Source organism: Glandiceps talaboti, chromosome 17, assembly GCF_964340395.1.
Source record: "Glandiceps talaboti chromosome 17, keGlaTala1.1, whole genome shotgun sequence".
In the NCBI taxonomy this organism is placed as follows: domain Eukaryota; kingdom Metazoa; phylum Hemichordata; class Enteropneusta; family Spengelidae; genus Glandiceps; species Glandiceps talaboti.
The window spans coordinates 17323495-17350459 of NC_135565.1; the positions used below are offsets into that span (position 1 = coordinate 17323495).

At 36.3% G+C, this 26965-nt stretch overlaps 1 protein-coding gene across 1 annotated transcript in view; it reads right to left on the minus strand.

Moving 5' to 3' along the window:
- LOC144448133 (signal peptide, CUB and EGF-like domain-containing protein 3) overlaps positions 1-26965 on the minus strand; it is a 47782-nt gene that overhangs the window by 10296 nt on the left and 10521 nt on the right. The window contains exons 3-11 of the mRNA XM_078138286.1: positions 8997-9119; positions 5942-6064; positions 4642-4764; positions 3972-4097; positions 3314-3436; positions 1850-1966; positions 1422-1544; positions 1024-1140; positions 279-401 (exon numbers count right to left, since the gene is read on the minus strand). Coding sequence (XP_077994412.1) covers positions 279-401; positions 1024-1140; positions 1422-1544; positions 1850-1966; positions 3314-3436; positions 3972-4097; positions 4642-4764; positions 5942-6064; positions 8997-9119 — 1098 coding nt within the window. The remainder of the gene's footprint in view (positions 1-278; positions 402-1023; positions 1141-1421; positions 1545-1849; positions 1967-3313; positions 3437-3971; positions 4098-4641; positions 4765-5941; positions 6065-8996; positions 9120-26965) is intronic.

Sequence of the window (26965 nt, forward strand, 5' to 3'; positions counted from 1 at the left end):
GATAAATAATGACCAGCTTATGTTCTGTTAGGTTGAAAGGTCAACTTTCAGTCGGTCTTGTGTACAAAAAGAGGCGACGGTTGGTGAAATTATAATATCAATTTATCCACTAAATTGAAACACCCATTTCTTGTCGTGACATTTCTATGTGACCTATGATTAATTAATCTGACAATTTACACACGAATTTGTCATCTTTTATTCATTCATGGCAGTAAATAAATATGTTTAACTTATGTCGCATAATCTGGTTTGATGTACTTGTAAACTGTACTCACCGACGCAATCTTTACCATTTTGGTGTAATTTATATCCTGCGCGGCATTCACATCTGTAACCACCGGAATAATTCACACATGAATGTTGGCACCCACCGTTACCAATGGAACATTCGTCACGGTCTAAGAATACACAACCAAATTAAAAGACGATAACTTTTCAGCTGGCTAGATGAATTTGTAATGTTTGTAGCCGTAAATACAATGAGTCAATTAGCTGGCGTACTATGACCTAAACACATGTTGCTTTCATCAACAGTATGTCTTGCTTGCATTGCAACCCTGCCACAAGAAGTTATTAGAGCACCGCTCCATAAAAAGCAGAATAGTTTTCATATTACGGTGTCATACATTTTGTTACATCAGAATAAACAGATTCATTTTGAAAGAAAGAAAATAGAAATGTTAGATAATCACGTGACACGAGAAGCCAGTTAACGTTGTCTGGATCCATAACAATCTTTGCAACCTTGTTACATTTTATCGTTTGGCTCGAACAAACATTGTACAGCATTGCTACGTACATTTTATCATCTGCGTTAAACGAAACCCTTCCAAGACTGCTACATTGTATCGTCTGGCTAGACAAAACTTTACATATAATTATTACATTCTAACTCTTCTAAGTCTGTGGCCATTCGAAGGTAGCTCAGGCCCAAAAGATGTAGCAAGTGCGTGTTGTGTTTATTCAGACGATATGTTGTGTTGGGCGGTTTAAGGTGAACAACTTTCTATTGCGCCTTACCTCCGCAATGTGTGATACCATATTCCTGATACCCCTTGTCACAAAGACACGCAAAGCTTCCTGCTGAGTTCAAACATGTATGATCGCATGTATCATTGATCGCACACTCATCAATATCTGGGAAAAAATTGAAAATATTCTAAAATTAACTGAACATTTTTCTTGTTAAAATAGAAAATGTTTTATTTGTTGTTGTAACGTTAAAACCAGACTTTGATATTAGTTATTCAGTAGAAGCTAAACAGTAGAATAAGCTATTTTTTCCTCGTTGGCGAATTTTAGTTATGAGAGGCAAAATTCTCGTGGGTCGTGTAAGCTTAGTTCAACCAGGTAGGCTGCCACATAAATCATACATTGAATCAGATGTACTGTTGGTGCCTATCTCACTGGGGACATACCTTTGCAAGTTTTACCATTTGGAAGTAATTTGTATCCATGCAGACAGCCACATTCAAAACCTCCAATGGTATTTTTACACTCAACTTCACACCCTCCATTGTCTATTGCACATTCGTCGATATCTGTGGAATAAAGCAGGATTTAAAAAAAAGTCACAACATTATCATCTGGTAATTTTGTTGCATTTCTCTACATTTAAGCATTTCTGATACACGTCATCGGTGGAAGTGACGTTTATACTGAAAGCGAGGCTCTGATTTTTTTTATCGTCTGCATACTAAAGTGTGGCCATTATTTATCATAGCATAAGCCTTGCTGAGATATGACATGGATAATGTTACAAAAAGGTTATTCTATGAAAAGATGCTGGTGTATTTCATGCTAATATTAACAATATGGAGTACTCATTTGTCACTTTATAACGTACCTTTGCATGTCCTGTGGTCTGGCTGTAAGAGATAGCCATCGGGACAGCTACATTTCACTCCAGTCGTAGTATCACGACACACGCGGTCACATCCGCCATTGTTGATACCGCATGTTTCTGGCAGGAATTAAAAATACCATGATGACCACTTATTAATCAATCATGCAGTCAATTGACAGAAAAGATTATTTCAAACTGTCAAAAATATATCAATATATCCTATCCACATATAGGAGTTGGGTCACCATTATCTTAAGGAGTGATGTAATCTAGCTCAATGCACAATGGAGTAGCTTTCGTCTGAATCACTCTGACGCAACAAATGTTGTGATATCCCGCCTCCCACTGCACTGACGTGTGGGAGAAGATATAACTTCAAATGTAGTGGTTGAGCTACGAACGTAATCGAAACTGGATTCCATAAATTAATTAACGTCTCGCATTAATTAAAATTAGAATTGGAATTCAACTATTTAATTAAATGGATGAGAACCTATAAAAATGTTTCGATCTGTAAATTGATTCGTCATACTATATACGATTTTTTAATTAATTTCCAAAAAGGAAATTAACATTCCAAAGTACGTAATTAAATATATACAAACTGTCTGATAATAAAATTACAACTCAGGTCGCCCTTGGGATATTTCTCGTCACCATGGAAAGTGATGTGAATAGAACGGATGACTTATTAGTTTCGTCTCTTTAACAAAGTAATGTTCACAAGTCTAGTCATTTTTCTCTTTTCTCTTATTCGTATAAAACACCACGTTTCACATTTTTTCGCCAGTGCAGTGTGCGTGTCGCTCTTACATGTTTTATCCAACTTTAGAAAATACAATATAGGTATGAAAGACGGTATTCTGAAAACGTGGCTCATCATAACTTTAGATAAAAGTAGAGAATTTACTGACGCACAAAATATAACAGGGATATAATCGATTTAAATATTACCAACCAATGAAAGTTTTTTACACTGACACTACAGTAACCGCATATATCGTCGTAAAACAGTTAAACCTCTTTATGGTAAATGCTATACCTCTTTGCGGTAACATTTGAACACGTGTTCCACGAGAGTGGCAAAATCATGCTTGCGCGAGAGAATTTGGCAATCGACCCCAGGTATACCGTTTATCATGCCGGTAGTAAAAGTCTGTAGTTTATGTATATATAGCAAAGTGAAAGGTAGATTTGTGTAAACGTGACGTCACCTTTTGATGTTTTTATGAGCCGAGTTGTAAGAAGTGTCCCTCTTGTATATCTAAATTGCATTTGCCAAAGATAAAACAAAAACACATCTGTGACACACTCATCAGTACTTGGGATGGAATATGAAACGCCGTGCGTTCACCTGGTGCAAATTTAGTGCATTCGTTTAGGTAAGCGTGGAGCATTGTGGGTACGGTGCTTTGCAAGCCTTGCCGAGTGCTGATTGATAAACAAATACAACGGTGGAAATACCTTTACCTATACAAGTTTTCCGATCGGTATGTAAATTATACTTATCAACACAAGTACAAATAGGGCCTATTGCCATATCTGTACATATATGCTGACAACCACCGTTGCCATTGTTGCAGGTTGCTGTAGAAAGTGGAAAAAAGAGGAAATCGACGAATTAGATATGGTGATATTATTGTGAAATCGATGTATTAACATAACAAAAACGTTAAATTTGATGTCTGTGATAAATAAATATCGCCCTCTAGTGGCCACCATAAGTGTTTTGACATGTAGAACTCAACATATATAACAAATATAACACAACATTTTATCCGAAATTTGATTGATTGTATGTGAATAACCCAGTGATTCAAATAGATAGACACGAAAATTGCTAAATACTCATTCCATCATTAACCATTTATCCATGATGGTTATGTGTTAAATAAATAAACAAATAAATAAACATATATATAAATAAATAAATAAATAAATAAATGATAAATTCAATTGATTAATCTACCAGCCAATCAACCAACGGAATAACCAACTAACCAAACAACCAACTTATCCATCCATGATCCATCCATCCAGCCAGCCATTCATCCATCCATCCATCCGCCCACCAACAAACAAACAGCATACATTGTAGTCAAAATCTGTACGGTTTACTTACGAATGCAATCTTTCCTGTTGCTTGATAGCTGGAAGCCATATCTACATCTACAAATGGAATCCCCACTGGGGGTGTCCACGCAAAAATGAGCACACCCTAAATTTGGATTTTTGCATCCTGCATCCACTGGCAAATAAAATTCAAGAAAAAAAATGAATTATTTAAATGGATACAAGTTGAAGAAACTAAGAGATTTATTGTATGTAGTCTTTTTGAAAACGTTTGATTTTTTTTCTATTATGATTATGATGAACGATTTCTCAGTGTAAGATAAATAGTACCATAGATACAGAATGTACATGCAGTGTTTTCTCTACAAAGCTTGCACATCATAGAAAATAAAACATTTCCAAATATCTGATATTAGAGAGCAACTTTTAACTATATTAGATCTTCGAACTATCTTTCAATACTACGTACACACTATAAAATGCAATACTAGCGTTTCAACCAAAGAAGCGCTTTCTTCTGGTTCACAAGGACGCCATCAGCGGCGGGATTTACGGCTTTAACGCTTACCGGGTAACTATTAAAAGTCAACGCCACTGGCATCGGAGTGATTCCGACAAGAGGCTGTATACACTTTCTTAAATACTAAACTAACCGTTGGAATTTATTTTCACCAAATATAACTGTAACCCTGCATTGATATTGATTGATATGTACTCACAGGAACAAGTTTGGCCATCTTCATTTAAATAATAGTTTGCAGGACAGAGGCAATTATAACTGCCTATTGTATTAACGCATTCGAATTGACAACCATGTTCTCCCGAGGTACACTCATCTTTATCTGAAAGTGGAATTTAAAGATGATGAGATAATCAATAAATTGGTTTCCATGATAACACGACTTTAATATGCAAATTATGATGATGAGGACGAGAAGCCTGCACATATACATATCAAAGAGTACCTCAGACACTACCCACTGTATTGGTCTGAGTGAGAGAACACAATATACACTGACAGACTTCATGCATGTGTCATTTATCGTTTATATATCTACATGTACGTGATGCGGAACACCATCACAGTTGCAACTGTGACGTTTGTTTTTCAAAACTTCTTTGTTTGAGATGATTAACGCGTAATATCCCGTGGCCCTGAACAGTATTGAATCAAGTGTGGATAAATGTATTACATGTGCAGCTGCACACATGATATGGTGCAATAAATTCAATCAAATTGATTTTTGGGTCCGCACTTGTAATCCATTCTTGCTGTATTGTGAAACCACGGCTAGCTTTAAACTTTCTTATATAAAATGTCGATTCAAATTATAGATCGAACATGTGAAACTTGTGGCTAATATGTCGTCTACACCGGTTTAAAACCTGACTATACATCGACATTACAATTGTCAACCAAAATGTATACATCAAATTACATCTGAATCCGGAAACAAAGTCAACGAAAGTATAATTTTATGGACAGTAATTTCGACGGGAAAGTATAGATTCTCAATTTAAACATTTGTTTTCCTATCACGATTCATGCTCACGTCCAAAAGAAATCATTATGACACGAAACATTTAGAAGATTGTAACTTTTGTCGAAACACAATTGGCGGGAAAATTAGGATGCTCAATTTACATCGTGTGTACTGAATACCTTCTATTATTCACATACAAAATGTATCAAAATGAAAGAAAAATTTCAACGAAATTAGAAATTTAGCGAAAAAAGGCGGGAAAATTAATATGTTCAATTCACAGGCATACATTGAAATCAATTGAAACCAAACAAAACTAGAATCTTGTCAAATGCCATTTCGGCGGAAGGTAAAGATACTCTTTTGTATTCCTTCCAGAATGAGGCAAAAAATAACGGAAACTAGAATTGTGTAAAAGGTAGTTTCGGCGGGAAAGTTTAATAGAACACTGTGTATAACCCCTGCCCCGGCCGTACTCATACTCTAAAACCGCTTGTTCACACTGATGTCGTAACGTAAAGTAAAGTGTACTTACCTATACAATTGCGCTCGTTAGTGTGTAATTGAAACCCATTTTTACAAACACATTGGAAACTACCATCAGTATTTCTACAAGTATGTACACATCCACCATTGTTCACCTGACACTCGTCGATGTCTTCATGTGAAAGTAAAGAGAAAAAAAGAAACTGTCGTCAGTGCTTGGATAACATTTATTCTTAGCAAACATCACACAAACTGCTATGTATATTTGTTTCTGTTCTTTATAGAGTTGAACAACAAACATTTTTGTTTGACGAAAATTGGAAGCGTCAATATTCTAAGACATCAGCTTATAGGAGTGCAGTTTGACTTGTATTCTTCAACAAAAGACAATGATTTTTAGTGGTCTGGATCGTAAAAGCCCCAAAACAGAAATCAATGTACATTAGAGGGATACAAACCTCGATATCACAATATTTAGTGCGTTAAACTAATTACGTCATATTATCCTACAGTAACGTCATCACAAATTTACAAATCTCACCCACGTCAGACGAGATATACAATCTGTTTAGTGATGTCTTTCTTCGACACTTATAACAAAGTATGTCGTTGAAATACGTCATTGAATCACATTCACATTCACAATAACACTTACGTCATTAAAATGTGTGCAATATAAACTTTCTCGACATTTTAGAGTTTGGTAAGCCTGACTTAAACAGCTATGTCATCGGATTATGAAGGTCACTTGAATAACCCTGTCACAACTATCTCGAAATTCAAAGAAAGGGATACAGCACAAAAACTTGATTATAGTGCATTATGGGATTGTGGTATCATTCCATACGTAAACATCAATCAATGTCTGCTGTTAACATATTAAAGTAACTTTTAACTACGGATAATCTAATCTTCATTACTCAGACCCCCCAGGAGGGCGGTCCTTCCAATCCCAAATATTATATTACCACAACTACAAATGATCCCATAGTCCTTTGTGTCGGCGCATGCTCAGTCAGAGCACTTCAAATACAGCTACATTGATACCAGTATATTGATAGTGATATTGATAGAGTATTGTATACTTTATATATACATGTACAAAGTGTTTGCCTTTGTTTTGGTCTTGGGCATCACCATGAACTTTAAGCTGCCATGGTCAAATGTGTAACTTAATAATATCGATTACAGCTAACAAGAAAATTTCCATTTCTTTGGGAGAATTAGCTTTTGACATTCAAAATAAATATATGTTTATATGTTGCACATTAGTATAAGTCGTTTTTGATATATCGATTAAGTAAACCAATAAATACTATTGTGTACACTACAATGTATCATTCAGAATGATTTTAAACTTTCGCTTCAGTTTGACGTTACTTTTATTTTCGCCACGAGAGATGACTTTATCCATTTCATTGTTATGAATGTTACCCTGACCGTCGTCAGATCTACGGTTTTATCGTCTGACTTGACGAAAATGTAAGTATAATCGCTACATTTCACTCCCTTTATTAATGGCATGGATCGCCTAAAGGCAGATCACACAATGAAAACCGTAGCAATGTCGATAAGCTTTTTGTCACGCCAAACCATACAATGCCGCATATTTTTTTTTGAGCTGAGAGATAAAATGCAGTGCTGTGAAAATTTTGTGGCACCGGACGATAAATTGTAGCAGTGTTAGTAACGCTTTTGTCGAGCTGGACGATAACATGTAGCAGTGTTGTTAACATTTTGTGTAACCGGACGATAATTTGTAGCAGTGTCGATAATGATTTTGTCAAACCGGACGATAAAATGTAGCAGTGTTGGTAAAAATTTGTTAGAACTTGAAATTACCATAATGTTATTCTAAAACATATCGCCAAGATGACCCCCCCCCCCCAGCACCAACCCATTCACCCCGTCCTCGACTCGTAGTAACACGGACGTGTAATAAAAGGTTGGCCTTTTCTAAACCAGAAATCACACACAGTTAGAATTGTTAAAAGTAAAAAATCACACACAAAAAACTTTTAGCACCGACGCCTTCATACAAAACAGTTGGGTGTGAACGCAAATATTCGCGGGGACTCGCATGGTAGGATGAAGTACATTTATGACACAATTAACCGGAATCAGTCGATATTGTCATCTTTATGACGAAACTTGGCGCCATTGTCGAAAAATAAAAGAACAAAATAGAAAGGAAATGGGGAAAAAATCTTCGTGGGATACATGGAATTCATGCCTCGCCTGTTGGACCGTTTATATTGCAATGGTTGATTGTCTTAATACAAAGGAGTTTGGATAGTATGTATACCATACCATCTCCCTTGAAACCACTTCAAAAGAGGCGACGTTGTAAGGCAGACAGATCAAAAACAATAAGAAGCAAAGACAGTTGAACACGTGCAGTGTTGTTTGGTTTCCCCAAGGAGTAAGACTTAGAAGGGACAAAGACGTGAAATCAGACAAGGTTCGTGGTCTCACAGGGGGTCCACCACATTGGTGCTTAACACCCCGACTCTCTTGTGGGTTCTCTTACACCAACCATCACAATGCAGCAGACAGGTTGAGACAATTACATAAACGTTCAATTTTCCCGTATAAAAGTAATGACCCCTTAGAAATGATGGTATATTCAAACTTAATTCTATTCTGGGTACCCATAAATCAAAAATGTTATTATTGTACAGTCAAGTAATACCTAAGTTTATAAAAAAGTGTTTCTGATATCCCTCCTCTATTCCTTGTTTTGTTCCTTTCATGTTTGTGGTGATTGAAGGATTTGTACATGACTTGCAATCAGGTATTCGATTAAGAGTAATACGTTTATTCATCTCATATACAAGTTACCGTAAAGCTGTCCCACACTTTAATTAATTCTAGTATTACTTGCAATTTTTTTTTGATGGGGAAAACATGAATATATTCTAGAAAAAAAGCCCCCTCTCCCTTCCGATCTATCAAAATCTTCTGTTGCCATAGTAACAAAAACCATAGCCTACTTTCTCAGGCCAATGTTTGGTTAAGCAAATACTCGATTTGACGTTTACTATTGTATCATCGCGAGGTGATAGGTGGGGTATTGAGACTATTCTTGAAATTTCACGTCCTACCTGAGCAGACCCTTCCGTTGCCATGGTAACCATTGAGGCAGGAACAACGGAACGACTTTGGTGTGTTCCGACAGACTGCCTGTACGTGACAATCATGGGTGGCGAGTTCGCACTCGTCAATATCTAGAAGACAAGAAAAGCGAAGTGTATACATGAATGTTTGATGATCGAGGCTAACAAGAAGTGGGTGTACAAATTACCCGAATTGATGTAACGCAGACAATAACCAGAAATGGTAATCAGCAGTGCGTTAAAACGTATACTTATCTCATAACCTCAAAAAATATATAGTTCCCTTTATATTGTGAGTACTTTAATCGACTTTGAGAACTCGTAAAAGTAAATGTTTTACAATTTCTATTACCCCATTAAGTAGAGAATTCAGGGCAATGGGTAGTTAAACTAAATAGACCTGAAACCATTTAATTGAGCGGAATTTGGGTTGGTACCTATTGAGCACCTTTGTATTGATTCAGCATGTAAATCACGTGCAACAAACTTGCGGTGCTTTTAACTTTTGAACGAGTGGTATGTTTCACGTGTTCATTGAATACTATAGCGTACTGATGGATTTAATTTGTTTGGGATGAAATTATGACTGTGTATTATTCCGATGTATGCTAAGATAGGTGTGTGTATGTATGTATATATATATATATGTATGTATGTATGTATGTATGTATGTATGTATGTATGTATGTATGTATGTATGTATGTATGTATGTATGTGTGTGTGTATGTGTGTGTGTGCATGTATGTATGTATGTATGTATGTATGTATGTATGTATGTATGTATGTATGTATGTATGTAGTTAGTTAGTTACTATGATCATATTCCACAGTCCTTCCAAAACACATGTGCACTTCTACTAAACACGTTTCTTTGGGCCTCTGTTTCTATTAGGCATTGATGAGAGCAAACACTAGATTCTACAACACCGTTCTACTTATGCCCGTTTGGTTCTACATTAGCACACAGATGTGTTAGTTATCTGTGATTAGCCTAAATAACTTCATCTAACAATATATTTTTCAAAAACATTTGTCATTTACACTTTTTTAACAAATCAAAATACTCAAAACAATTTGAAATTATGAAAACTTTACAATCCATTTATATAAAGGTTAATATAATTATACACTACACGTTTCTCGTTTCAAACATATTGAGATAGTGAATTAGGAACACTGTTATAGCCTACTGCGTACAACTGGCTTTATTAACCCAGACTTCAACTCAGTACTCAAGGTCAAAAGGTCAAAAACCGTTTCCTCACGAGACATTGGCTAACAAACTTTCGAACAAAGCAATGGACAAAAAAATATTGAAGCAATGTATAGAATGTGGGACTTTTTCCAAATTCACAACTTAACAGTTAAGTTAAAGAAATACTTCAAAGTCTTATACTTTCTAGGGCATAGAAACGGGAACAAGGTAATCTTTGCTTACGTCATGGGCGTTTTGTATCATTGTATACTGTGCGACTGACGTGAAGCGGCGCGGTGCTTATGAAATGTTGAGAACACCACAAACGTAAAACTGGATGTGGTCCAAGGTGTGTTTTCGGTAAACGCAAAACGCTTCACAAACTGACCACAGGAGGCTGCCGGCCACAAATGTATTTTTAATCGCTCATGCTACTACTAAGTAGATACCTTATTTCGAAACGATACAGTGCCAGACGAGTCCCAAGAAATACTCAAAAACACGAAGCAGGTGGCCGTCGCTCCCAAACAATGGAACACGTGCTTGGGACACGTCTAGACATTGCGGCTGCATTCACCTATCGAGCAGGACCAAAACGTCCGGTCAGAACACCCAACTTCCCTTGATCTACGCTGAGAAAACTAAACATTCTCATGACATGTTTGGCCTTTACTTAGCTTTCAGTGAACCGCTTCCATTGTCAACTCTGAACAGTAACAATGGTTTCTCCCTTTATAGACATTTCGTATTGAACAGCGACTTCACCTAACAATTGAAAGACCAACTTCTCTCAACTTCTTTAACACGATTTCTTTATAACAAATTACTTTACGAGGTGACTCTATTGCTTCGTATTCCTCTAGTCTCACATACCATTTGTTAAATAGAAAAGAAAAGAAAAACGTCTTAATAGTAATTATCACAGTATAAGACAGGTCAGCACCGCGCACAGAAACTTAAATAGGTGGTATTTATTTGATTTGACCACATGTCCCTCTCCCAGGGACAAAATGTCTTACACCATTTCCCTATCGACTTAAGCGTAAGTGTTCTCCCTCGACAGGGTATACTGTATTAAACAGGGATGTCCATCCATCTTGTAATTTGCCCCCCCCTCTCTCTCTCTCTCTCTCTCTCTCTCTCTCTCTCTCTCTCTCTCTCTCTCTCTCTCTCTCTCTCTCTCTCTCTCTCTCTCTCTCTCTCTCTCTCTCTCTCTCTCTCTCTCTCTCTCTCTCTCTCTCTCTCTCTCTCTCTCTAAAAATCATATAGTATTTGAATATAGTATTTGAAAATGTCAATCTTCTAATGATAATGTTCAAACCAAAGTGTTTCCATCTTTGAATCCGGATTTTCGGATATCCAAGAAAAGACCATGATCAAGTTAATCAATTCAGAGCACAACTCCTGGGTACATTGAACACTGACTGTGGAAGCACTCTAGATAAACAAAACTGTTTTCTTTGTAAAGTGTGTCATCTATTTTAACATGTTCACACATTCCTTAAACCTAAATGTTAACTACTAGATATATCCACTACAGACTCTATTACATCATACCTCTCCAACTACGTGTAGTAGATATGGTTTTACAACATTCGTTTCACAGCGCTATTTGCTAGAACTGGTTTCCATTGATCGTGAAGAACATGATGACAGACCATGATGGAATATAAACTTAAAGTACTGGCAGGCAACTATGTAAAATGAAGTAGTAGTAAAATGGGTCTTGGTTTGAAAAATAATCAAGTACGATGACTTCGTTGACTGACAAGAAATAACTCATATATATATCTAAACAATGCATACTTCAAATTCCGCAAAATGTGTAAGCACACATGTCCTATATATAAAGTCTGTTGGCATTGTCTTTAGTTTCAATGGGTCATTTGCATAATTAACTATGTATAAACATATAACACGTAGTTTAGGAAGGATTTATAAATACCAATCAGCACCGAGAGACGTTCTCGCTCGTCCGTTTCTGAATCATATTCCATCATTTACATAATTAGAAATTTATATGCAAAGCAGTTTGACACAAGTCAAACACGTCCTGCCTGGCAAATTAAAAAAAAAAAGTCGTAGTAAACAAGTATCTCTCCAGCTACATTTCGTTGAAATGATATTTAAGCTAACGACATGTATCTTGATACTAGATTAGTGAGGGTTAACGCTTTCAACCCTGCATGCACTGCTGTCTAAACTCACTGGAACATGCTATATTCCATCATTTACATAATCAGAAATTATATATGCTAAGTGTGATTGCCAAATGCCCAAAATGCTATGACTTGTCAATTCAAAACGGTGTACTAACCAAAGGTGTCATCAACATATATGAAATAAAGGCATGCCCTTGATGAATTATTTGACACTTGACAAGCTGACCAGACAGATTGACAGGCAGACAGGTGCTGCACACACAGTGATACACATAAGTGGCCCTTGAGAGACATGTAGGACATAATACATGTATTTATTAAACAGTACACCAGTCAGTAATTCAGCCAGACAGACAGATGTAACACACATACATGTAACTATTTATATCCTGTCAAAGGAATAGACATGGTAATGAAGTTTGTCCCTACGGCAAAGGAATTGAAATAGCAAGTATTAGACGAGCTTAAGAAAAGGTTTGTAAAGTAGACCCCGAGGCAAACTATAGAGGTAGTACAACATATCTAAAGCGTTCAATAGACCACTAGTTTAGTGTTTTCTATCTTTAAGTAAGTCGAAAACTACTTAACAGATGAGTGTACCCACACAAGGCACGGTTATAATAGTCCAGTAACCAAAGTTAGCGGTCAGACACTTGCAATGTGAGAACTCAGGTTTATGATCGCCATTTCAAGCTTATGTAATACTATCATATAATATATTTACCACCACGTAAAAAGGGGACTTTGGGATAATATTAAAGTAAAGGGAATTTTGTAAAGAAACTTTCGAAAATCATGAAGTTAAACACTTCTTTGCACAAAATGTCAACATCGGTTCAATACTATTTCATTCAATCCAAATAAAGTTTACATTTATATGAAGGTTTTCGAAGAAATATCAAGTTTTGTTTAAGACGTGTCGGAAAAGGCTTGGGAGTAAAAGGTTGAGACTAAGAAAGGTGCCGTCTGCTCCGGATAACCTATGCTACAATTAACCCTGTAACTAGAGTCAAAGAAAACGTGCGAAGTACTATGTCGGTTGAGTGACGTGCAGCTAATCATATTATTAGATATCTATTAAATTGAAAACTTATCCAAGAAGGTGACATTCAAGACAACAGGTCTCGATAAACTAGAATGAAATATTTTTATTGGGCAGCAGATAAGGAATTTCTTTGTTAACCCCTAAGCATGGAGATGTCACCTATCCCTACCGTATGTATTTTATGATAATACCCAGCGCATACCAATCCTTTGAAAACACCATTCTCTGTGTACATTCAGAAAGGCGTACTTCTAAAACGCTTTTTTTTTAAATATACATAATCCTGAATTATTCCTAATGGATGACGAGTTTTCTCAAGATCATATCTGGCTGCCAGATGTTTCGAGTGGCATTCATACATGCAACATAGCAGTTACCAAGTTACCTAACAGTTGGAAGGATAAAGTTCAGAGCTTTCGTAATTATGATCTACCCTGGATAAATTAGCGACAATTTAAAACTGCCGAAGTCTAGCTTCAATTGTAACCTGTCATCAGCAATGCGTAATACACTTTATTCAATGACGTAATGGTTCTAGTAAAAACATTACGTCATTTCATGAAAAGACAACTTACCGTGAGAAGAACAATATATTTCAGTAGCTTGGAACATTAAGTTTTTTGCGGAAGACAGGGATGTTTAATTTAAATTGCATTGCAATCGCGCAAATGAATTTAAAATAACGGATTGAAACAAAACTGCTTATAATATAATGTTTTATTGTAGTCGTGAAAAATCTGGATTTCGTGCATACCTGTCCGTTTGCATGACACAGTTATTTAAATTAGAATGCACCGGTACACATAGACTACGTTTATAAAATGAAACTTCGCTGTTGTTTCATTTTATTAATTCAACATTTGGATTTAGCATATGTTACTTCTGGTGGACGTTTAGGTGTGTGTAAATAAGTAGTGCATTGCCCAGACCCCTACCAATTTAGATCTACTTTATGTTAACGACCGTATCGCGGCCTGTTGTTGGAATCTCTAACATGCCATTCACCTGAAGCTAAAGGAAAGAGCATGACCTTTTATTTAGCTCATTTGGCAGACGACGTCCACGATAGAAATGAAATATGTGGCAGACGTCAGCGTCAGAAATGATAATGTAAAGAAGGGGGATTTAGTACACGACAACTAAAACGTGGTATAGCGTGACTTGACAAAACTAAACACAAACATCAACACAACGTAAGAGCTACAAGATGGGATTTGTCAGAGTGTAACCTAGCATACATATACCAGACTGCACAACATATCAGCACCAGAAACACCATAGACCAACAATTTTTGACATTCTTTTAAACACGTGTATATCTCTATATGAAGGAATGTGTGTGTCTTGAATGCTTAAAGGCCAAAGACCCAATCTCAGGTTCTTGAATTAGCGAGGTTATGAGGATTACATGGTATAGTTATTTTGTTCAGCACCAATCTTTCTTATAGGTCTGCCAGACAACTGTGCTTCACTCCCCAAATATTAATCCTAATTCGAACATGGCCTTTAAAGGTCAAGGCAATTATCTATTAGTGTATCGTTAGTGTTCCTACATTTAATCTGCTCACAACTTGAATCCGCTGTTTGTGAGGAACAGTTTGACAGGCAATCTGTCTATCAGTTTGATATCTGTCCCAACGGCCACAATGAAAACAAGTATTCGTTGCTTTCTCGTGTTATCTAAGGGCGTACAGTAAGAATGTAGACCAGTAGATACACCTTTGCATTCATGCAAGGGATTTAGGGTTAGGCTTGGCAACAGGAGTTAGACTCCCTAGTATGGACACTGTTTCTCATGTGTCCCAGCAACCATTGAATTTAATTGCAAATGAGCCAGGTCAATGACATGTATTGGAGCAAAATGCATCATAACCAAAAACATAATATCCTAAAATCGCATTTTATGTCATTACGTCACATCGATATTTATGCTATTAAAACGTCACAAATGACTTGACATGTCATATCACAACTAAACTCAACAACAAATGACACCTCTACCCAACACATTACTCTTAACACATCACACCACATTTAACACATGACGTCAAATCTCATCACATCACATCACATCACATCACATTACATCACACATCTACCCAATAATCAAGCCACAGTTAAACCCATCACAACCCTGCCCATTCCGCCACCCCATTGTCTCCCTCCAAACCACCACCATATCCCAACCAACAGAAACACACCTGAGTCCTACAAAAAACACCATATGGCCACCAACTTAACACATCACATTCCAACCCTACCCAATCACCCAACCCAACAAATCACATCCCTGCCAACCAACCAACCAAACAAAGCCGAACACATCACATACCTACCAAATACATCACATCCGCCATTATCAATCAAGCCACGTTTAAACCAAATGAATCGAACATACAACAGCCCTAGCTTACACATCCCATCTCTACGCAACTCCCTGTGTTAAAGCGAACACATGACAAACCAAACTCATCACTAAATGGAATACATTCGATGTCTTCGCGGACATTAACATAAAAATAGTATAAATAATACATAAATAATAATAAAAATATTAATATAAAAGTTTAGGAAGTTCTATATTTAAATAAAAGCAATTTTTATGTCGGAATGTTCCACAGTAAAAGTTAAACCACTAGTGTTATCTGAAACCAGAATAACACTTCAAACCATGTATACAACAAACAAACAAATACCCAGGAACATCATATTAAAGAAGAATATCAAAAATACTTCAAAATATACAGTTATTAACCGACTATATCACGAGATAACTACACAATTTTAGAAATGACAGAAACATTAAATAAAACGTTCAAAATTGGAATCTTTGTTCAAATCACGTGATATTATAGGTGAATATGGTGAAAAGGGAACAGGATTTGTCCATTTGTAAACATATCTGGAATGTTGTAATGACCATCAGATCAATCTTATATCAATTACTATCGAATGGAAAGAACCATAAATGAATTGGCGAGTTATATCATCCAAAGTCCAGAGAGGTGCCGATTCGAAGAACTTTAAATGAATCTAGATCCTCTTAACACATAACTCACTGCGGAAAGATAAGTGAAATGGAACAAGTGTGTGTGTGTGGGGGGGGGGGGTGATACAATAAATAACTAGGCCATGGCTATTGTCGACTATTAACAAAAAAAAATGAGAAAGTGTGAGAATTTGCCCAGTTCGTAAATATCAGTTTCAAAAGTAAAACACAATATTTGTTTATATATAACCATACCCGTATTGCCAGTAATCCCAAATTGTCTACTTGACTTTCAAGAGACTTGTTAAGTGAGTTATAAACATCTTGTCTATTGAAACTATTGATGTGGAGTTCTCAGCTGGTTTTCAGTGTTTTGTCCTTCACTACATACCGTGCACGGAGCATATGTGCCGAACTGTCAGCGTAGCATGCCGATATTCACTATTCAACAGTTACGTCAGTAGATTGTTCCATATTACTTTCATGTTTTGAATAGAGCGAACAACAAACACTTTTAACTGTTTGTGAATTCTTTCGGCGTTTTGGGGCCTAGTCCAAACACCACAACACAAATTTTCAACAGAAAACAGCTGTTCTCTGAGCGTCGATGTTTTGTTTTGACTGTCCTCAGGCATAGAAGCAAAGTCATTCTACACGATGAAAGAAATTCTAATGTAACTTAATCAGGAGTTGCAGTATTCCGTAGCGCCTTTTCCAGCCCAATAGTGTACAGGAGAGCAACTATATCCTATCGAGACAGTCCCCCGAGATCGCTACTCTATAGTTCACTTCCTTTTCTTTAAATAACATCATTATTTTTGGTATAATTGAGTGTGTTGTTAACGGATGTAAGGTGGGAAAATAATGGTATATTGGTCTTGAAATTCTATAGATACATCTGAACAGTTATATATGGGTGAAAGTTAATATTGAAACCCCAAAATAACTGTAGTCACTGCTGTGTCTTAAAGTCAAAATATTTTTGTAACTATAAGTATTCCAATATTTAAAACGTTGATGATTCCTCAAATCTGCACTAGTAATAACAGGACTATTATTATTTCAACCAGACAACCAACAATATATATTCAGTTAGAAGTCTGTTTTATATATAAATAGTACAGTATCAAGTTGAAATCGTGATTCAGTGGGGTGCTGGTTTTGGGTGCGGACCCCAAAATCGATTTTATTTTACTAATTGTACCTTGCCATGTGTTTGGCAACACAAATATGGTGACTCATTACTGTTCAGGGTCTACAATATTACAAATAAGTCATTAAATCTAACAAAACAATTTCAAAAAAAGTTCCAGATGCAGCTAGTGTAGTTTACGTGTAATGTGTCAATAGGCATGTATGATAACGTTCTAGCCTGTGGGTATGGTCAGCTCATTGAAATGATACACACAAAATACCTAATGGTATATGATAATTTTTAAGTAGTTCACATCAGCATGTTATTTGTTTGTTATGTGGGAAGATTGGTATGATAACAAATCAGATTTTGTCATGTGAAAGTCATTGTTGCTGTGAATCATGATCAATACAGAATACGTTTCATCGCATTGTCCTGGTGTTACCACTGCGAATTCTCTTGGGAAAATAGAGCTTAACATCGGAGACTCGACTCCACTCTCTTGGTAATGTCTTTACAGTGGTCTCTCTGAACAAACCTACATGTAACAAGAACGTCAATCCCTCTTGTAATTTCTTAACGCCTTCCTAATCAAATGAAAGCTATTGAAATGAAAAATGATATTCCAACATCAGTCACAATATCGAAACTCCTCCCTCCCACGCCTCTAACTGACATCTACAGAAATGATAGTGGCCACTGGACCATCTTGTAAAAATATTCTAGGGTTGGTGGGGGACACGATGCATTATTAGGTGTATGAAACAAAATAATTCACCGAGTGATAAAACATACATGTAAAGAGCATTGTCAGAATGTACATATTTTGTTTGAGGAGAAAATTGTCTTTTCTTTCTGGTTCTTTCCGGTATGACGGACTCTTTACACATTGATGTGTTGGGTTAGTCCCATTTGCAGACGTAATAAATCCAGGACTCGATTCTGACATTACCCCGAGAAGCTTTATATGCAGAATCGAGTCCCGGCCTACTCCAGTGTTAACTATGTATACGTAATTGGTGTATAATTCATGCAAATCTTACATCTAGTTTTTTGCTCGCAAGAGATAACAAAGTCTGTAACAACCATTTGATTTCACGCAAGCCTGGCTAATGTTCAGAAATCGACTACATTTTTGTGTTTCCGTCTTGGCCTCTGTTGATATACATATTATCAAGAGGTATCGAACTTAGACTAGGATACATATGTGTTAGACCACATTTGGACCTAGGGTGAATTTTATGGCGCAAGCGAAAACCTGCCTATCAGGCATATGAAGGCTACAATTATTGAAAAGATGTGCTAAGAAAGTGGACGCTTTGATCAGTAGGTCAGGTTTCTGGTAGATATAGAATAATATGTGGCTACATTGGTTTGACAAGATGAATGGTTGTGACTTTTTTGAAATACATTTGTATAAAGTTATTGTTGGGACGGAGCCTTAATAATTTTGGATTACCTCGATTGCTACTCGACTCGACATTTTATTGGGAACCACACTTAACTTTTAATACGTGCTTAAATTCCAGAAACGTTTTCACTCACTACCAACGCTGTGAACACTTTAAATGTTTCGTAATAAATACGGCTTGCGCAATCTATATCCCAACACTTTCAATGTATCTTTTTCCACCGATTTGTCATCTTCGTGTAAACACATTTAAGTAATCATAGTAATTTTCTGGTTCAATAACCACCGTGTATTTGTTTGGTTTGGTTCTAGTCAGTACATTTGTTCAGCCGAGTCAATGTATCAAATAATATTGACTTTCAATCTATTGCTCTTTTTTGTATAATGTATAGGGTTACTTCTTTCAGACACGATCAAGATCAAAACATGAAATTAAAAGAAAGTGTTGCACACAATTAAGCTGAGACAGTAATGATAAATAAATAAATTATATGTAATTAACAAGCTGGAACGGTTCTTTATAGAATTAAGTTAGAGGGGTAATGCAAGGCGTAAGGGATATTAACATGCAGGTCTTGTTGGGGTAAATGGTGCGGAAGCAACAAGTTTTGTGTAAGAAAACAAACATACATAAGTAAATACAGCGAGCGATAGAATGTTGTCTATCGAAGCGACATGATCGCCTCAGGCTCCATCACAAGGTTCTTTGTCTTGTACACAGAAGAGTAACTCTGAACCAGTATATTTTTAGTGTACTTACATTACTTAAATGAAATGTCCAATTAACTGCGACAGCGATGTCATCCAATTAAGCAGGTTAATTATGACTACATTCTTGTCTAAGGCTATGAAATATTTCTCCATGTAATGATTGCGTCTTTAAGAAAACTTCTTACAGACTGACTATATTAGTTATTAGTTTAAAACAGATTAAGGCTAGAAGAAGAAGAAACATGTATTTTCTGGTATCAAAATGTAATTCTCTGGTTAGACAGCTGTCGTTTTTATCATCATCTTGTTCATTATCAATACTAATTTGATAGCATTGTCCACAATACTCTGAAGGTTCGTCATAAATTTACATAACGTGTTTTGACCTAACACGTTATCCTGTCTTCGACAAATTTGGTGAGAATATATGCTGTGTATGTACGTAGTATAGTAGTGGTGGTGGTCCGAAATATGTACTTTTTCTTTGTCAAATTTGATTAGAATATGTATTGATGGTGGGGAATCGGAGAGTTTTGATTAACTTTGTCGCAGTGTGGTAAACTTAAACAAAACATTAATCTGGTTGTGATCACAAAAATGAACATAAATGTATATCATCAAACAAAAATAGCATTTAGTTTATAAATATATCACCTATGCCTGTGTTGAGGGTCTGTTGCCCCGTTGACAGTCGCGTGTAAGCCCTTGGACAGGCATAATTAAATGTTACTTTTTTTTCAAAGACCCGTAGCCATTCATGTCATTACGGATATCCGTTATCCCTAATATAACCAAACCTTATAGTCAGGTTTGACAGGAAATCATAGCACCATAGAAACAACATGTGGTCTCAGCTGTTTAGATTCTGCATTCACATTGAAATACAAGTATTTGGATTGTATGTAACTTCCCAGAAGCTCAGTCATAACAAAACTATAGGACTTTCTGAAATTAAATCTCATCCAATTCCCTCAAAGAGACCTGGAAAGCTCAATTTAAATTAGTCTTATGTGAGTAATTTGATGATAACAAGAACTTATGTCACATCTTGATGCACTTCTTTTGCTTCGGGGAGGAGGTTTTATTCCAAATTAAATATGGATAACTCAAATATTAAACAATTTAAAAAAAAATAAATAAAACTGACGATGTTACATTATATGTATGTTATGAAAACTGAGACTAAACATTTTATATACCATAATGCTGTGAATGTATTTATTTTAGCACACACACATTTTAGTGGAATAACTTTATATTTTTCACATTTTGAATCCACTTCCATTGGCAGAGAAACGAATATTGGCTGAGAAACACATATTAATAATTGTGTATTTATATCCACATCACTTTTGTAACTCAATGTATTGATTCACATTAAATAAACGCGCCTCTATCACATGTAGTTACTCGGACTTTATCAGTGAAAGTAGTTCCCTTTTCAAGCTGATTTAATTTATTTTGGCGTCACAATTGTTTCAACCAAAAGCTAAACAGAGTTTAGAACCAAAAGTAATACCGTCCAGAGTACGTCAGGTATATACACATGTTATACATTTATATTTGGGGTGGGTTTTTGTTCTTTTGGTTGCATTCACGTACATTCCTACTATATAATGAATGTTAGTAATCTCTCGAACTTGAAGATACACGATAAACTAACTTGAAAAAGTGTCTGATACAGTGTTAATGTATGTTAAATACAAAGTTTGTTAGATCTATTTGTTGGAGAAGGAGCAATCCACACATAAATAGTATCGGTGTTAGATCTACTTTAATTCGAATAATGTCATGTTCTTAATTGAAGCGGACAACACAGATAGATTTATCTCATTCTGATCGATGTATAATTATTGGAATATGAAATCATGACGACTGTACAATATCATAGCCAAATCTTCTGGCCAATCTTCTGGCCAATTGGTACTGTGAATGTTCTTTATACTGCATCCCAAGTGAGTAGAAACAGATGACACTATGCACATTCTACAAAAGGAATTCCCGAGTCAATAAGAGTGATCCTGTTGTACGCAAGACAATTAACCTTTTACAAAAAGAGGTAACCCTATCTAAGAAATGGTGGCATAGGGTTGACGGAAGCATATACAGCATCGTGATGTGATCGCGTATCTGAAAACGTGATAGCCAGCTAACGTATTTGTTACGAATGCTCGATGATAACGGGCGTACACACTTCCGTACATATTGCACCATAACTCTAAATACATTCTGATAAATAAACTTGATACGAAAACACTCTTTTGCATGGTTTATAAATCACCCGAGTAAGATGTATCATGTCTTGCGTACAGCTTATACATGAACAGTTTAAACTAATAATGTAATGTGTTTTGTACCACGTACGAGTTCTGTCAGCAAATTATTCTCGTCTGGGGTGTATTCAACCGAAGTGCATCATGTGTATTTATTTAATGACTATTACGATTCTTCCTGCATTTTAAGTTCTATGCGGTGGACGGTATATGTAGAAAATATGTTCTTTTACTAAAACGACTATATCACGAAACGTCATGTTGTCATGCATGTTGGCTCAAAAATAACAACTCCTGTGACGTGCGTCTTTTTAGCTCTATACTTATACTTATCAACTTTTATCGTAGCTGAAACAAATTAGAGTGAAATGAGAATAACTCTCAGGAATATTCTCTGAAACTTCATCTAATACAGGCATATATATATTTAGTTTAATCAATACTTCGAAATGTGAGTGTTAAAAGTATTTTAGGTCACAAATCGTTTATAAATTTGTAAAAATATGAAAAAAATTACGTTTTCTCTAAACATTCTGTAGGCTAAATTAATCCATGAATGATCTTATAATTTGACGCAACGATGAAACCATACACAGGAACTTCACACATTTCCAAATCATTTGCTTGATATGACGTTTCCAGTTATTCTTATTAATAATTAATAGCACCTGTGCTAGTTGATACAATTCTGGTTGTAAATAATGTTAAGGCGAAACATAAATTTACTGAACACAAAAATGTAGCAATATTTTAGCGGGAAAGTGTATCGTACTGTGAGAGTTAACGTAGCGAACAAGCAGTTTGTATGACTAACACATGTGAAGGAATTCGATATGCGGTGCTCTATACCACAAAGCTGTCAATCTCTCTTATCGCCCCAATCAATCGTAAAACAATTTTGGCATTCCGAGGAATCAATCACACGAGATATTACTTTGATAGAATACATCTGTATACCTAAACTATTTTCACATCCAGGCCTTTACTTAGTACTGTTGGCACCCTACTTGACAAGCAAATATTAGATAGATGTAGTAATTTCACTTTTTCACCATGCAAGTAAAGGCTCGGATTTTAATCCCAAGGTTTTAAATCAGCGTTATCTATTATTGGAGCCAGACAGATTACACAGGAACATTCTTTTCTTTAAGATCAACTTTTTCTCCAGCTCTGCCAGAAAACTGATAATCACAACTACATTTAATTCAAATCCAAACTTGGCTTTCAAATGTTTGCAAGATACGATATTGGAATGCTCACTTCACACAATTGCAATATTTAACAAATACCCAAGTAACAATAAACGTTTCATGCTATTTCCAAAAATCGTTCTACACGTATTAACATCAGCAGTAAATGTCTTGGTATACATTTTTGATATCCAACGAATATATCTAATTTCAGATTGTTTTTTTTTTTGTAATATTTACCAACTACCTGAGAACCACTTTCTAAATTCTACAATCGTCACGAAATATCTGGAAAGTCATTGTTGAATTCAAGTGGTCACTGTGTCGCATTGTTGTAACAGTGTAAAGATATCAAAAGTTACCATATCGTAATTGTGTGTATTCAACAGATATCAGAACATGATTATCTGATTAGTTCAACAATAATTGAGAAGCCATATTATAGTTAATAAGTTTAAGGGTCGGTTTATAAGATTCACTTTGTCATATCAAACAAATCGATATTACACCACACCTTTCAACTACTCAGAACATTAACAGTAAAAACTAGAAACAATTTTCTTTTATATCGGAGAGAGAGAGAGAGAGAGAGAGAGAGAGAGAGAGAGAGAGAGAGAGAGAGAGAGAGAGAGAGAGAGAGAGTGAGAGAGAGAGAGAGAGACAGACAGACAGACAGACAGACAGACATGCAGACAGACAGACAGACAGACAGACAGACAGATAGACAAGGATAGACAGAGACACAGAACACACAGACAGACAGACAGACAGACAGACAGACAGACAGACAGACAGACAGACAGACAGATTATTTAAAGTACTATACTTGCTCGATATGATGTTGTCACGCTGAATCGCGGGAATGCATGAAAGGTGCTACAATGCAAAGTGTCCTACTTCAAATCATTTATTGTTATTTCATTTATTTCAGTCAAGATTAGATTGCCTAAAATGTCTGTGTTGAGGCTATATGTCGGAATAGTTTCTATGTTGATCTCTCATTGGTGCAAGGAGTTCGCTTTAAATACATTATGATTTTTGGTACATTGTCACTAAACTTTCATAGTTGTGGTCTGTCTTATCCTAAAGTCTCCCACTCACCCTTAGCCTTGTCATGAAACATTCCGATAACTATTAGACAAATACCCAGTATGTGAACAAGTTTTAACCAGTGACGTTTTGACCAAGAAAACAACACTCCAGAACCAAGTTAGACATACCAGAGTTAAGATCGTTTTCCCTTCACCAAATCCTTATGTATTATATACTCGAAAATCTTTACTAATTTCCAAAACATGTCTCGTGAGTCGACTGAAAGATTGATTGATTGATTGATTGATTGATTGATTGATTGATTGATTGATTGATTGATTCAAAAATCGAGGACAAATATATAAATGATAGTCTAGACGCTATCCGTGGCTTCAAATCACTTCTCGCGAGAAGAGCGGTCTTGAGATTCGAAACCATGGATACCATCTGGCATAACTGATCTACAAATTTCAGTATGATATGAATGTTGTGTTTTCAGCCAATAGACTCAATCGTACCATGATGTACATGGAATACAGTTAACCAATAACAACAGTCATACTATTGATTATATAACACAATACATGGTTGAAATGAAAATGAAAAATTTTCATTATCGGGTACATTATATTAAGTGTTGCCATAGTATGGCGTTTGTATAATATGTTTAGACAGTTAATTGAATACTATTAGTAGTGCGGTATTTAAAGTCAAATTGTGATGATTTTAATATCACTTTAAATAATTGAATATATTTTAATGAGCTTGTTATACAAATAATAAACAAATGGCGTAATATAGTAATAAGTGGTAAGCTTGAGGAATTTTTTGTTGTTGAAAAGTTGAGAAATACTTGATAACAGTTACAATTATCTAACAAATTCGATGTAGATTAGGATTCTCCAAGAATCATAATTAACGGACGAGTCTACGAGTAACAAGAACATTTTAAATATTTCGAGTTGTTTTTCATATTTCCGGGAAGAACTAATAACTTTCAAGTTCTTACACTGTCGGCGATATCGTTTAATTAAGTCACGTGCGTAGACTTGCAGTGATGTCTGCTCTGTACACGCTATTATAGTTTGGAGTCGCCGTGAGTCCCAGTCTCGCGTACGCACATACCTTAGATATTATAATAGTGACAGCGCAGTCGTCACGCTCAAATATTGCTTTCGTGCACAAAAAGTTGCAGACATCCGAGCTGAGGGACTTGAAATTCGTCTGGGAAATAGCAACACGATGACTCTAGTGTAGTGCAGTACTCGTTTTAAGGGGAACTGATAGCAAAATCATAAAATTAATGCCTCTCTACTTGTGTATCGTTTATTCACTGTTGAGTAGTGTGCAATCTCGTTAAAGAGAACATGCTGGTGAGGGCAACTTGAGGTAAACACTCTTCGGCGTGAAGGGCACCCGAAATATCGATCTTTACCAAGTAAACATAGATGAACGCGTACAAGCAGGCATACCTACCTTCACCGCTGGTCTGGACCAATAAACAATTCAAACAAATGTAGAAAGCCAAACAAACAGTAAAGTTCATGGTGGTTGATCTACGGTGTTAAGGATAGTCCGCACTATCGAGCGAAGAGTGGTGTTTGCGCCCTGAAATCCTACGATCCGCTGCTTTACGTTCAGTCATTCTATGAGTCAACGTTCGACGGCTGGAAGGGACCCGCACTTTTTTTCCCAATCGTTACCAGTGTTACTTAGTTGAAGATAGTGTTACGGTGGGCGGTGGCACACGAACTGACAGGATTCAAATTAAAGGACCAACGGCGGCTGATGATGAGTGTCAAGTTTTCCTGACCTTTCGCTTGATACAAAATACAGCTTCGAAGCTGAAGGTTTCTCCATCAAAAGACACAGCCTCGTCTTCAGTGTTTTGAGCAGCGGGGCATGTGTAGCTCAGACGAATGGGATTGACGATTTGACAAAAGACTCGACTAGCTGGCAACCGCCCAGACGCTGGCTAAATAAAACAACTGACTGTTTGCACTGCTATTCTTCACAAAGATTCCACGCGTTTTTAAACGTCTTAAAGACTCTCCCCTATAGTATTTTGGAATGGTTGCGGCTGAAAAGAGGGGTTTGAACTCCCCGTCTAGGCACTCCTTAACTTACTTAGCGGCACACAGTCCACGTTTTTGGCTAGTGCGCAATCGGCAGTAAATGCCCAGAGTCAACAATGTTTAACCAACATCGATTCTCTTCCTCCACAAATTTCACAATTTGAACATCAATACCAATTAATAAAGTACCTGTTTGCACTTATCATCATGTTTAGACAAACTCAAATAGCGGCCGTCTTCAAAGGCAAACAGTTTGATTGAAGGCAACCTCTTCTAGCCGAAAAGTCAACATAAAGTTTACCTAACGGTACTTAGTGTTATCCCACTCAACTGTAGATAACACAACCCCATTCAATACCTCCAAATGCCCACAATTGATGTTGGTTGCCAGGATTAACCCCCTATTCAAGCCACGTCAATATCATTTATTTTTCAGTCTCTTTGCATTATACACGTTAGCGGTTACGTCTCACGGCTTCTGCCACCTATGTACATAGTGCTAGGGAGTCTTCTTGTGGTTTGACAACGTCTATTCTTCACTCCATGATGCCATTGGCGCGAACTCACTTCTTGTTCGGATTGAGAATCAACAGGGCGTTACAAGCTATTGTAAGCAAACAAATACATACAAATTGCTTCTAACATTTTGCCCACCTCTCAACAGAATAGGTGAATTATGTTAACAAAGCAAGCCCAAGTCTGGTCCACAGACTAATTGCTTTGACACAAAGGTATTTA